Here is a 12,812-nt window from a genome sequence, read left to right on the forward strand (position 1 = left end):
GCAATTGAAGTCAATCTTGGAAGCTAAATGATTTCAAGTAGAGTTTCAGATTGATTTCCAGAAACTTAAAAGAAATAAAGGAAAGATTGCTACAATTCTTGGGAAATGGAATTTTGCAGCCCAAATACTAGGGAAAAGGCATGTCATTAATAATTACACTAATAACGATCTCTGTTTGTCCAAGGCAAACCATTCAATCTCTCAGTAAGCCAAGCCTATGCCCCAACCAGTAATGCTGAAGAAGCTGAAGTTGAATGGTTCTATGAAGACCTACAAGACCTTTTAGAACTAACACCCAAAAAAGATGTCCTTTTTATTATAGGGGACTGGAATGCAAAAGTAGGAAGTCAAGAAACACCTGGAGTAACAGGCAAATTTGGCCTTGGAGTACGGAATAAAGCAGGGCAAAGGCTATTAGAGTTTTGTCAAGAGAACACACTGGTCATAGCAAACACCCTCTTCCAACAACATAAGAGAAGACTCTACACATGGATATCACCAGATGGTCAACACCGAAATCAGACTGATTGTATTCTCTGCAGCCAAAGATGGAGAAGCTCTATACAGTCAGCAAAAACAAGACCGGGAGCTGACTGTGGCTCAGATCATGAACTCCTTATTGCCAAATTCAGACTGAAATTGAAGAAAGTAGGGAAAACCACTAGGCCATTCAGGTATGACCTAAATCAAATCCCTTATGATTATACAGTGGAAGTGAGAAATAGATTTAAGGGCCTAGATCTTATAGACAGAGTGCCTGATGAACTATGGATGGAGCTTCATGACACTATACAGCAGACAGGGATCAAGACCACCTCCAAGAAAAAGAAATGCCAAAAAGCAAAATGGCTGTCTGAGGAGGCCTTACAAATAGCTGTGAAAAGAAGAGAAGTGAAAAGCAAAGGAAAAAGGAAAGCTAAAAGCATCTGAATGCAGAGTTCCAAAGAATAGCAAGGAGAGATAAGCGATCAAGGCAACGATGATATAGAAGAAAAGAACAGAATGTGAAAGACTAGAGATCCCTTCAAGAAAATTAGAGATACCAAGGGAACATTTCATGCAAAAATGGCCTCGATAAAGGACAGAAATGGTATGGACCTAACAGCAGCAGAAGATATTAAGAAGAGGTGGCAAGAATATACAGAAGAACTGTACAAAAAAGATCTTCACGATCAAGATAATCAATTGATGATGTGATCACTCACCTAGGGCCAGACATCTTGGAATGTGAAGTCAAGTAGGCCTTAGAAAGCATCACTATGAACAAAGCTAGTGGAGGTGATTGAATCCCAGTTGAGCTATTTCAAATTCTGAAAGATGATGCTGTGAAAGTGCTGCACCCAATATGCCAGCAAATTTGGAAAACTCAGCAGTGGCCACAAGACTGGAAAAGGTCAGTTTTCATTCCAATCCCAAACAAACGCAATGCCAAAGAATGCTCAAACTACCGCACAATTGCACTCATCTCACATGCTAGTAAAGTAATGCTCAAAATTCTCCAAGCCTGGCTTTAGCAATACGTGAACCATGAACTTCCAGATATTCAAGCTGGTTTTAGAAAAGGCAGAGGAACCAGAGATCAAATTGCCAACATCCGCTGGATCATTGAAAAAGCAAGAGAGTTCCAGAAAAACATCTACTTCTGCTTTACTGACTATGCCAAAGCCTTTGACTGTGTGGATCACAAGAAACTGTGGAAAATCCTGAAAGAGATGGAAATACCAGACCACCTGACCTGCCTCTGGAGAAACCTATATGCAGGTCAAGAAGCAACAGTTAGAACTGGACATGGAACAACAGACTGGTTCCAAATAGGAAAAGGAATATGTCAAGGCTGTATATTGTCACCCTGCTTATTGAACTTCTATGCAGAGTACATCATGAGAAATGCTGGGCTGGAAGAAGCACAAGCTGGAATCAAGATTGCCGGGAGAAATATCAATAACCTCAGATATGCAGATGACACCACCCTTATGGCAGAAAGTGAAGAGGAACTAAAAGCCTCTTGATGAAAGTGAAAGAAGAGAGTTAAAAAGTTGGCTTAAAGCTCAACATTCAGAAAACGAAGATCATGGCATCCGGTCCCATTAGTTCATGGGAAATAGATGAGGAAACAGTGGAAATAGTGTCAGATTTTATTTTGGGGGGCTCCAAAATCACTGCAGATGGTGACTGCAGCCATGAAATTAAAAGACGCTTACTCCTTGGAAGGAAAGTTATGACTAACCTAGATAGCATATTCAAAAGCAGAGACATTACTTTGCCGACAAAGGTCCGTCTAGTCAAGGCTATGGTTTTTGCAGTGGTCATGTATGGATGTGAGAGTTGGACTGTGAAGAAAGCTGAGCACTGAAGAATTGATGCTTTTGAACTGTGGTGTTGGAGAAGACTCTTGAGAGTCCCTTGGACTGCAAGGAGTCCAACCAGTCCTTCTAAAGGAGATCAGTCCTGGATGTTCATTGGAAGGACTGCTGCTAAAGCTGAAACTCCAATACTTTGGCTACCTCATGTGAAGAGTTGACTCATTAGAAAAGACCCTGATGCAGGGAGGGATTGGGGGCAGGAGGAGAACAGGGCAACAGAGGATGAGATAGCTGGATGGCATCACCAACTTGATGGACATGAGTTTGAATAAACTCCGGGAGTTGGTGATGGACAGGGAGGCCTGGTGTGCTGCGATTCATGGGTTCACGAAAAGTCGCACACGACTGAGTGACTGAACTGAACTGAAAACATACTTAGCTCATATTAAAGACATCTATGTAATATATCCTACCTTTCCAAGCTTTCAGGGAAAATCTGCCAGAATCAATCGATAGATCTCTTTCTTCTGTCATGTTTTTGTCTAGTAGCTGTAGTTTTTAACTTCCTTTACTTTCATACTCTAAGATGCAGTACCATCAATCATTTTACAAAATTAGGTTATGAAGAATATATATGGTAGTAAACAAATACATTCAATATGGTCATTTTCAAAGTATCAAAGTTCTTTTGTAGTTGCTAGCTGTTAGTTTTACTGGATGTAATATATAATAAACATTTTTTTTTAAGTGAGATTAACAGGTTACATAAACTCTCTGAGCATCAGTTTCCTTACAGCAAAATTTCTTTTTAAAAACTTCTTTGCCTGGTGAGTGGGACCAGGGTGGGGGGTGGGGGAAGACTGACAAACTGCCAGTTTCATCTGCATGGAATTATCAAAGATGTAAACAAACAACTGATAATACTTGGCCCCAGGGGTGAATGGTCATATGAAGCAGCAATTCAATTCTGTGCTTCATTCCCACCTGATCCACATTTCTTCTCCATGCAGGAATTCTGAATGAGTTTTTTCCTTTAAAGTGTTCAGTATAATATCACTCAAGGGCCAATTAAAGTAGTGCAACAAAAACGTGGCAGAATAACAGAAACACTAAGGATAAGCCTTTTCTGTTTTTCCAGCCTCTCCCACCTCTCAAGCTTACTTGTTCAGTATGAATCAGAGTAAATGAAGCTTGGAAGTCATTATATTGTGAAAGATGCACAGTAAACATGAAAAGATTATGTCCAAGTTCAGTGGATGTTAGCTGTAAATTTCAAAACCAAATCAGTCCTCCAAGTACCTTGGAACAAATAGGAAAATCTCAGATGACTGCACACCACAGATATTCAGAGCAAGTTTTGCTAGAAGTACAGCTACTAAAAATGGTGCTGGGCTGACATTCTCAAAGAAAGGAGACAGAGAATATTTAAAAAAAAAAAAAAAAACTTCTCCAGAAAACAAATACAGAAGAATAATCTCAGTTGAGAAATTAGGAGTGATCTGTTTCTTCTACTACTTCACTTCTTCTCTTTACATATATTTTAAAAAATAATTTTATTTACATATTTATTTGGTTGCCACTAAATGGAAACAGTCACAGACTTTATTTTCTTGGGCTCCAAAATCAATACAGATGGTGACTGCAGCCATGAAATTAAAAGAAGCTTGATCGTTTGAAGAAAAGCTATGACAAACCTAGATAGCATATTAAAAAGCAGAGACATTACTTTAACATTACAAAGGTCCATCTAGTCAAAGCTATGGTTTTTCCAGTAGTCACGTATGGCTGTGAGAGCTGGACCATAAAGAAGGCTGTGTGCTGAAGAATTGATTCTTTTGAACTGTGGTGTTGGAGAAGACTCTTGAGAGTCCCTTGGACTGCAAGGAGATCAAGCTAGTCAATCCTTAAGGAAATCAACCCTGAATATTCATTGGAAGGATTGATGCTGAAACAAAGCTCCAATACCTTGGCCACATGATGCAAAGAACTGACTCATTGGAAGAGACCCTGATGCTGGGAACAACTGAAGACAGGAGAAGAAGGGGAGGACAGAGGATGAGACGATTGGATGACATCACCAACTCTATGGACCTGAGTTTGAGCAAACTCTGGGAGTTGGTAATGGACAGGGAAGTCTGGTGTGCTGCAGTCTGTGGGGTTGCAAAGAGTCAGACACGACTGAGCAACTGAACAGAATTGATTTGGCTGCAATGGGTCTCAGTTGCTGTGGGATCTATTTCCCTGACCAGGGATTGAACCCAGGCTCCCTGAATTGGGAGCTCGGAGCTTAGCCCTTGGGCCACCAGGGAAATCTCCATTTTGCTTTTAAATAAACATGTAATATGACATGCCCTGTGCCTCCACCATCTTTAATCCCTTTTTCACTCCAAGTTCTTCTTGTACTCCATATCCCCTTTGAAACAAACCAAGAGACAATCATTTCAAGAAAGACCAAAAAAGCCATTCTTGGCTTTCGGGTTTTTAGACTAGGCTTTGAAAAGTCATAGCAGAGACAACGGTATTTGGAGAAAGGCCTTCTGATATGAATAGCTCTACTTCTGAATATTGAAAGAGAAAGGATCTGATATGCTGGATGAAGGTTTCAGAGCCTAGAGGAGGAGAGAACTAGAGGAACTCAGCGTTCTCCACCCGCTTGCCCAGATGGAGACCAGATAGATCCCACAGTCAAGGGAGCGTCTGGCTTACCTACCAGATTAGACCCAGGAGAATGGCCCGTTTCCAGAATCTCCCACACCCACACCCCTGTGCAGCACAGATTCAGGAGAACAGATTTGGCACCAAACCAAGACTAGGCTGCCAGGCAACTTTCCCTCCTCCCTCTGCCAAGAGACTGAAGTCCTCAAATTGCCGAAGACAGTGTTCCTAGGTTTCCAGCCTCCAAAAGAGGCCTGAGTGGTGGTGAAAGCCCAGCAAGGACCTGGAGGACTCAAAAGAGATGAGGAGGAAAGATCCAGATCAGTCGGGAAAACATGCATCCCAAAATAAGGCAGGAGATAGACAGACCCCAAGCTGAGTAGCTGGAGTTCGTCCCCTGTGGACAGATACTTCAAGATGAGGACAAGAGCAGGAGGATATTTAGAGGTGCTGAGCCCTGTCCAGATAAAAGATAAAGAGACGACAGTTGCCTCAATCTCAAAGTCAAGGAGACCTTCCCGACTATATATGTACAGAAGGGCTCCTTGGAGATCAAAAAGGAAGGGCTATCACTCCATAGTCAGTGATGTTACCTTGCCCACTAGAATCCATCCTGGCTAAGAGATGAGCACACACACACACACACGGGAGGATCCTGAGAAATACTACAGATGGACCGAGAGCCAGGCAAAGCAAGAGGACGGTCTAGAGGAAACCCCGAAGAAATGCTCCATAAAAGTGATTCAAACTACCCAGAGGGCACAGCTCTCTCTCTGAATCTGTCCCGTGAGTATATTCACATGTACCTTTTTTCTCCTAATAAACACTTTGTTTCACTGCTTTCTGTTTGTGGGGATTCATTTCAACAAAGCCGATGGGTCAGGGACCCTGTCACACTGGTCACCGGTCTGGTGGCTAGAATTCAGTGCTCTCACCACTGAGACCTGACTTTAATCTCTGGCTGGGAAACCAAAATACTGCTTCAAGCAGCTGCAGGCAAAGGCCATCCAAAATCAGTAAGAGGTCAGAAGAGGTAAATGCAGACAAATAATAAAGAATCTCCTTTAACCAAACCTGACTCAAGCTCCTCTGAATCCTCTTTCTGATCGTAGGATTTGACCTTGTTTTGCTTAGTCCAGTCTTAGCAAGACCCCTGCTTAGGTCAGCCTGGTGGAAATCCCCCACTCATGATATCTGATCACATTCCTCATCCCCCACCTTTGACATCCTATCACTCTGATCTGCCATTAGCAACAATCGTACAAATTTTGTTTTACCAGAATCCCCCTTTTCCTTGATGTTTCCTCTTAGTAATTTTCCATCCACTGACCCCTAACTCTGCTCCTGTCTACAAATCCCCACTTATCTTTGTTGTACTGGGTTTGCCAAAAATTCACTTGAGTTTTTCCATAATATCTCACAGAAAAACCCGAATTTTTTGGCCAACCCAGTGTATGACTACTGAGGTTTCTCTTTCCCTATTGTAATAGTTCTGGAATAAAATTTGTCTTTATGCCTTTAACTTCTGTCTGGCTCTGGTTTTCTTTGATGTAATTCAGTTCCTGACAGCAAACTCAAAAGAGAATGCCCAAGGACCCAGTGTTTCCTCCCCATCAGGTGAATGTCCCAAGGATACACAGTCCTGGGAGTAAGAAGGGGGTAAACTTTGAATTCGAACATAACAACAAATATTTATCCTGTACTCGAATGTGTCAGGTCCTGTTCTGGGAACTACTGATACAACATTGAATAATATGGATAAACAATCTATTTTTATAGATAATTATGTTTAGATGAGGACTAAGGCAGTAAGCAAAATAAACATAAAATAATAGTATGTTGGATGATATTTAAATACTATCAGAAAAAAATCAAGTAGAAAAGGGGACAGGAGAGAAAGTACAATTTTAAATAGGCTGCAATTTTAAGGAGGCAGAGAAAGACTGTTTTCAGAAGATGACCTTTGAAATCAAAACATTAAGGTGAGAATAAACACAGAAAACAGTGATTTCAATTGAGTTTGCACTGAACAGACTAGGACTAGGTTTTCCCTAACAAGCTGCAATCTGGCTGCAAGGCCCATTGGGTTTAAATAGGAAATTAAGTCCAATGAAAACAAATGAAGAACATTACATGTTGGCACATTTTAAAATTTGCGGTCTGTGAAATCTACTCACTACAAATAAAAAGAGTATATAAATATTTCTTTCTTCCCAATCACGTGCCTCATACTTATGGAAAGAAAATCCAGCTGCATTTGTAACACTATTTTTCATTTAGGTAAATATTTATAGACTGAATTTTGTGTGTGGGCTTGTGTCTATATGCACTGTATAAATATGGGTCTGCATATTCTGGATCCATCTAAGCATTCATTTCTGAAAGTCATTTAAAATTTATACACATATATCAACACTGAGAAAATCATTTTTAACCTTGTATCTGCCCCAATATGCCTGAGAGATACCAGTTACACCTCAACTTCACATCACTATAGTGGTTTTACAGCATCAGGGTAAGACTGTGGTGCAGGAGGGAGGGAATTCAGCACTAGTCTTAAATACTTCTCAAATAATTCTAATATACTTTTTCATAACTCAGCACTATCTCTTACTTCCCAGTGATATATAAAGCAACCAGGTTCTGACCTACTACATTTGGGGTTGACTTAACAGCAGATAAGTGCTAACAAAAAGTGTGACTAACAGGCACTGGTACTCAGATAAGAACTGCATTTTCATTTAAACTTTTAGATTTAAAAAAATTCTCAATTACTCAGGGATGTAGACATTGTGAACCACAATATTTGGGAATGTGTTCCTTTTCAGTTGTGTTTTACTTTATTCCTTCAGCAATTGGACCCTGCTCATCAAGCTCTGCAGTGGGTCAAGAGTTTCATTTTATAACAAATGTGGCAAGATTTACAAAATTAAGAATAGACAATAATGTGCTGTAGTATTCGGTTGCCTGCTGGTTTGTTGAGAGAGGAGGGTGAGGAAAAAGAGAAAGAAGGAAAACAGAACTACAATGAATCACATATTCTATAAAAGTCCTCACAGATTTTTAGAGAGATGATCTGTATTATCAGGGAAGAAAACTAACACTCAGATTGCCTATTTTCAAAACGGGAATGAAGCACATCATTCTAACTACAGTTTGAATCTACATGTGTTCTTAAACCTGAAATGGATCTCCTGGCAATGTACAGTTAGGTCTTTTTTTTTTAATCCATCCAACTGCCCCATACTTTTTGAATGGTGAATTTAATCCATTTACATTTAGAGTAATTATTGACATGCAAAGGCATGTTAATGCCATCTGATTAATTGCTCTCTGGTTACTTTATATTTCCATTGTTTCTTTTTCCTTCTGTCTATGTCAACATTCATAAATTATTTTCCATGTTAGTATGCTTTGTTTTCTCTTTCTTGGTCTTTGTGAATCCATTCTAGGTTTTTCTTTTGTGGTAACCTTGCAAATTACATGAAATATCATGCAGATAACACAATCCTTTTTAGGCTAATAGCAACTCATCTTTGCAAACCTATAAAGGATCCAACTTTTTCTTCTCTCTTTTATATTACTGATGATACAATTTATTTCTTTTTATGTCCTGCATTCATTAATGATTCATATTTATAATATCTATAATTCTTTTTACAGGCTTCCCTTGTAGCTCAGTCGGAAAGAATCTGACTGCAATGCAGGAGACCTGGGTTCAATCCCTGGGTCAGGAAGATCCGCTGGAGCAGGAAATGGCAACCCACTCCAGTATTCTGGCCTGGAGAATCCCATGGACAGAGAAGCCTGGCAGGCTACAGTCTGTGGGGTCACAAGAGTTGTACAAGCCTAAGAGACTAAGCACACGTAATTCTTTTACTGTTTTCTTAACTTTTGTACTACAGTGAAGTAATTGATACACCACCGTAATACTTCTCTGCATCAGATTGTCTTTGTTTCTCTAATACCAGTGTAGTGTGTATTTTTGTATGTTGTCTTGTTGCTGATCAGCATCTTTTCATTTCAGCTTGAAGAATTCCTTTCAACATTTCCTGCAAGGCAGGTCTGCTGCTGCTGCTGCTAAGTTGCTTCAGTCGTGTGCAACTCTGTGCAACCCCATAGATGGCAGCCCACCAGGCTCCCCCATCCCTGGGATTCTCCAGGCAAGAACAATGGAGTGGGTTGCCATTTCCTTCTCCAACGCATGAAAGTGAAAAGTGAAAGTGAAGTCGCTCAGTCGTGTCCGACTCCTAGCAACCCCATGGACTGCAGCCTACCAGGCTCCTCCATCCATAGGATTTGCCAGGCAAGAGTACTGGAGTGGGTTGCCATCATCTAGTGGTGGTGAACTCCCTCAGCTTTTGTCTGGGAAAGGCTTTATGTCTCCTTGATATCTGTAAGGCAACTCTGTTGCATAAAGTATTCTTGGCTGGCAATTTTTATTTCTCAACACTTTGAATATGTCATTCCATCCTCCCTTGCCCCATAGAGTTTCTGTTGAGAAATCAAGTAATAGCTTAATGGGATCCCTTTGTAGGTTACTTTCTTTCTCCCTAGTTTTATGTAGGATGATTTCTTTCACATTGATTTTTGACAGTTTCACTGTAATGCATCTTGGAGAAGGTCTTTTTACATTGAGATAAGATTGCAGCCCTGATATTAAAAGACGCTTACTCCTTGGAAGAAAGTTATGACCAACCTAGATAGCATATTCAAAAGCAGAGCCATTACTTTGCCGACTAAGGTCCGTCTAGTCAAGGCTATGGTTTTTCCTGTGATCATGTATGGATGTGAGAGTTGGACTGTGAAGAAGGCTGAGTGCCGAAGAATTGATGCTTTTGAACTGCGGTATTGGAGAAGACTCTTGAGAGTCCCTTGGACTGCAAGGAGACCCAACCAGGCCATTCTGAAGGAGATCAGCCTTGGGATTTCTTTGGAAGGAATGATGCTAAAGCTGAAACTCCAGTACTTTAGCCACTTCATCTAAAGAGTTGACTCATTGGAAAAGACTTTGATGCTGGGAGGGATTGGGGGCCGGAGGAGAAGGGGACGACAGAGGATGAGATGGCTGGATGGCATCACGGACTCGATGGACGTGAGTCTGAGTGAACTCCGGAAATTGGTGATGGACAGGGAGGCCTGGCGTGCTGCGATTCATGGGGTTGCAAAGAGTCGGACACGACTGAGCGACTGAACTGAACTGAATAGGGCATTATTTTAGCTTTATGGACTTGTATGTCTAAGTCGTTCCCCAAGCCTGAGATGCTTTCAAATATAGTTTCTTTAAATGAATTCCCTGTCTCCTTCTCCCTCTCCTATCCTGAAACCCAATTATTCACATATTTGTGTTTCTGATAGAATATGATAGTTTTTATAGGCCTTCATCACTCTTTTAATCTTGTGTCCCCTCCTTTAGTAATTGCATTATTTCTTTATTCTTATCCTCCAGGTCATTTCCTCTTTCTTCTACTTGGTCTGCTCTGCTACAGATGCTATCTGTTACATTTATCACTTGATTCATTGAATACTTTAATTACAGTGTTTCTGTTTGTTTCCTTTTATACAATCCGCCCCCTACATACAAATGAGTTCTATTAGGAGTGAGTTTGTAAGTCCAAAAAATTTAGCCCAGGTATCTAATTAACACAATTGCTATATGGTACTGTACTGTAATAATATTTTCACACAAATAATACATGAAAAGCAAACACAAAAAATAAAGAAAAGGTTTTTAATCTTACAGCACCATACCTTGAGGGCTTCCCAGGTGGTGCTAGTGGTAAAGAACCTGCTTACCAATATAGGAGACACAAAACACAGGTCTGATCCCTGGGTCAGGAAGATCGCTTAGAGAAGTGCACAGTAACCCACTCCAGTATTGTTGCCTGGAGAATCCCATAGACAGAGGAGCCTGGCAGGCCATGGTTCATAGAGTCATAAAGAGTTGGACACGACTGAAGCGACTTAGCAATCAAGCATGCACAGTACCTTGAAAAGTACGGCAGTACAATGGTGGGCATAGAGGGGCTGGCATCGAGTGAACAGGCAAGAATTACTGACTGGAGGAGGGAGAGGGGCCAGGAGACAGTAGAGCTGAATTGTCAGCAACAGAAGACAAGGGGGAGGGCATGCTGCAGTTTCACTAATGCCTGACATCTGATGGCACAGGTTCTGGTTCCTTGCTGGAACTGGATGCACATCTGCACCTTTGAAAGTTTGCAACTTGACGGTTTATATATGCGGGACTTACTGTATATGGTTTTGGTCTCAAAAATTAGTCCTACACTTTATACAACTTAGTGCAATGTGTTTTTAATACCTTTTTTAAAATGGAGGACCTGAGTAAAAATGTTTGTGGGCCTAAAGGATCTGCGAGAATTTGCATTTGCGTAGCAAGCACACTATTTGTACTTTATGGTTATCGGGGGTGATGGAAGAAAATTATGGAATAGCTATGTGTACCTTGGTTTTCCCTTGTGGCTCAGCTGGTAAAGAACCCGCCTGCATTGTGGGGGACCTGGGTTTGACTCCTGGGTTGGGAATATCCCCTGGAGAAGCGAAAGGCTACCCACTTCAGTATTGTGGCCTGGAGAAGTCCATGGACTGTATAGTCTATGGGGTCGCAAAGAGTCGGACACGACTGAGCGACTTGCACTCATTCACTCATGTGTACTTTGCTTTCATCTCCATGATAGTACTTGGCAAACTTCCAGGCATGCTATTTACAACATACAGGCCCCCAAAGAGTGGTTTGAACACTTAACAAAAAAGTAACAAAATGAAACAGCTATAATTCATTAAGCACTTAACTTATTTAGTCCCTAAAACTTCCCTTATTAATACCTGTGAAGGGGTAAGAGAGCTGAAGTTTTAAGAGGTTAAAACAAGGTCACAGAGGTTGCAGTACAGGAGGCAAAATAGCTCCCAGAGCATCTCATGGCTCAGTTTTCTCATCTGAAAGTGGCAGTGGTAACACTGACTTCATAACTCCTCCTAAAATCGACTTTCTTTGTGAAAATAAATAATACATTTTCTGATGAAAAGTGGGAAACCACACACAAGAAGGATGTGGACACGTGTGCTCACACACACACAAGGAAAATAACCTACTCATAACATACTACCAAATATTTTGTGAGCCTGTTTCCCCTTTGGGCACTGTGATGGAAACTCACCCCACCACCACAAACTCGATGAAGCCCCTACATTAATGCAGCATGTTTCCATTCTGAATCTGAATTTTATATCTTATGTGTAAGCAAGGAATCTAGGATTCCATTGAGAGTTATGCAAGTGCAGTAACACTAAAGTAATGCATGGACCATCTAACATTGCTTAGACATTCAACTTACTTCTTTGGCAGCTTCATTTTCTTCACCTTTTCTTCAGCGTGTTCATCTGATATACCCACATGACATCCTAAAGCCAACAATGTCCTGAAAAACAAAACCATACATAAGTTGCAATATTCCCTTCCCTATGTCCACAATAAACCAATATAATAGCAGCTGGGAATGAGGTACAACAGCCCACCTTAAATGCAGAGAGGTCTTTTGCTTTCAAGCAAAAGGAAAGCTTGCTGCTGCTGCTGCTAAGTTGCTTCAGTCGTGTCCGACTCTGTGTGACCCCACAGACGGCAGCCCACCAGGCTCCACTGCCCCTGGGATTCTCCAGGCAAGAACACTGGAGTGGGTTGCCATTTCCTTCTCCAGTGCATGCAAGTGAAAAGTGAAAGTGAAGTCACTGAGTCGTGTCCAACTCTCAGTGACCCCATGGACTGCCGCCTACCAGGCTCCTCCATCCATAGGATTTTCCAGGCAAGAGTACTGGAGTGGTTGTAAATTATTTACTACG

The 12,812-nt window shown here is 41.1% G+C and overlaps 1 protein-coding gene across 1 annotated transcript in view; it reads right to left on the reverse strand.

Annotated features, from left to right (window-relative positions):
- RYR2 (ryanodine receptor 2) overlaps positions 1 to 12,812 on the reverse strand; it is a 582,989-nt gene that overhangs the window by 307,760 nt on the left and 262,417 nt on the right. The window contains exon 25 of the mRNA XM_052640524.1: positions 12,311 to 12,394. Within this exon, the coding sequence (XP_052496484.1) occupies positions 12,311 to 12,394 (84 nt within the window). The remainder of the gene's footprint in view (positions 1 to 12,310; positions 12,395 to 12,812) is intronic.

This window comes from Budorcas taxicolor, chromosome 5 (genome assembly GCF_023091745.1).
Source record: "Budorcas taxicolor isolate Tak-1 chromosome 5, Takin1.1, whole genome shotgun sequence".
In the NCBI taxonomy this organism is placed as follows: Eukaryota; Metazoa; Chordata; class Mammalia; order Artiodactyla; family Bovidae; genus Budorcas; species Budorcas taxicolor.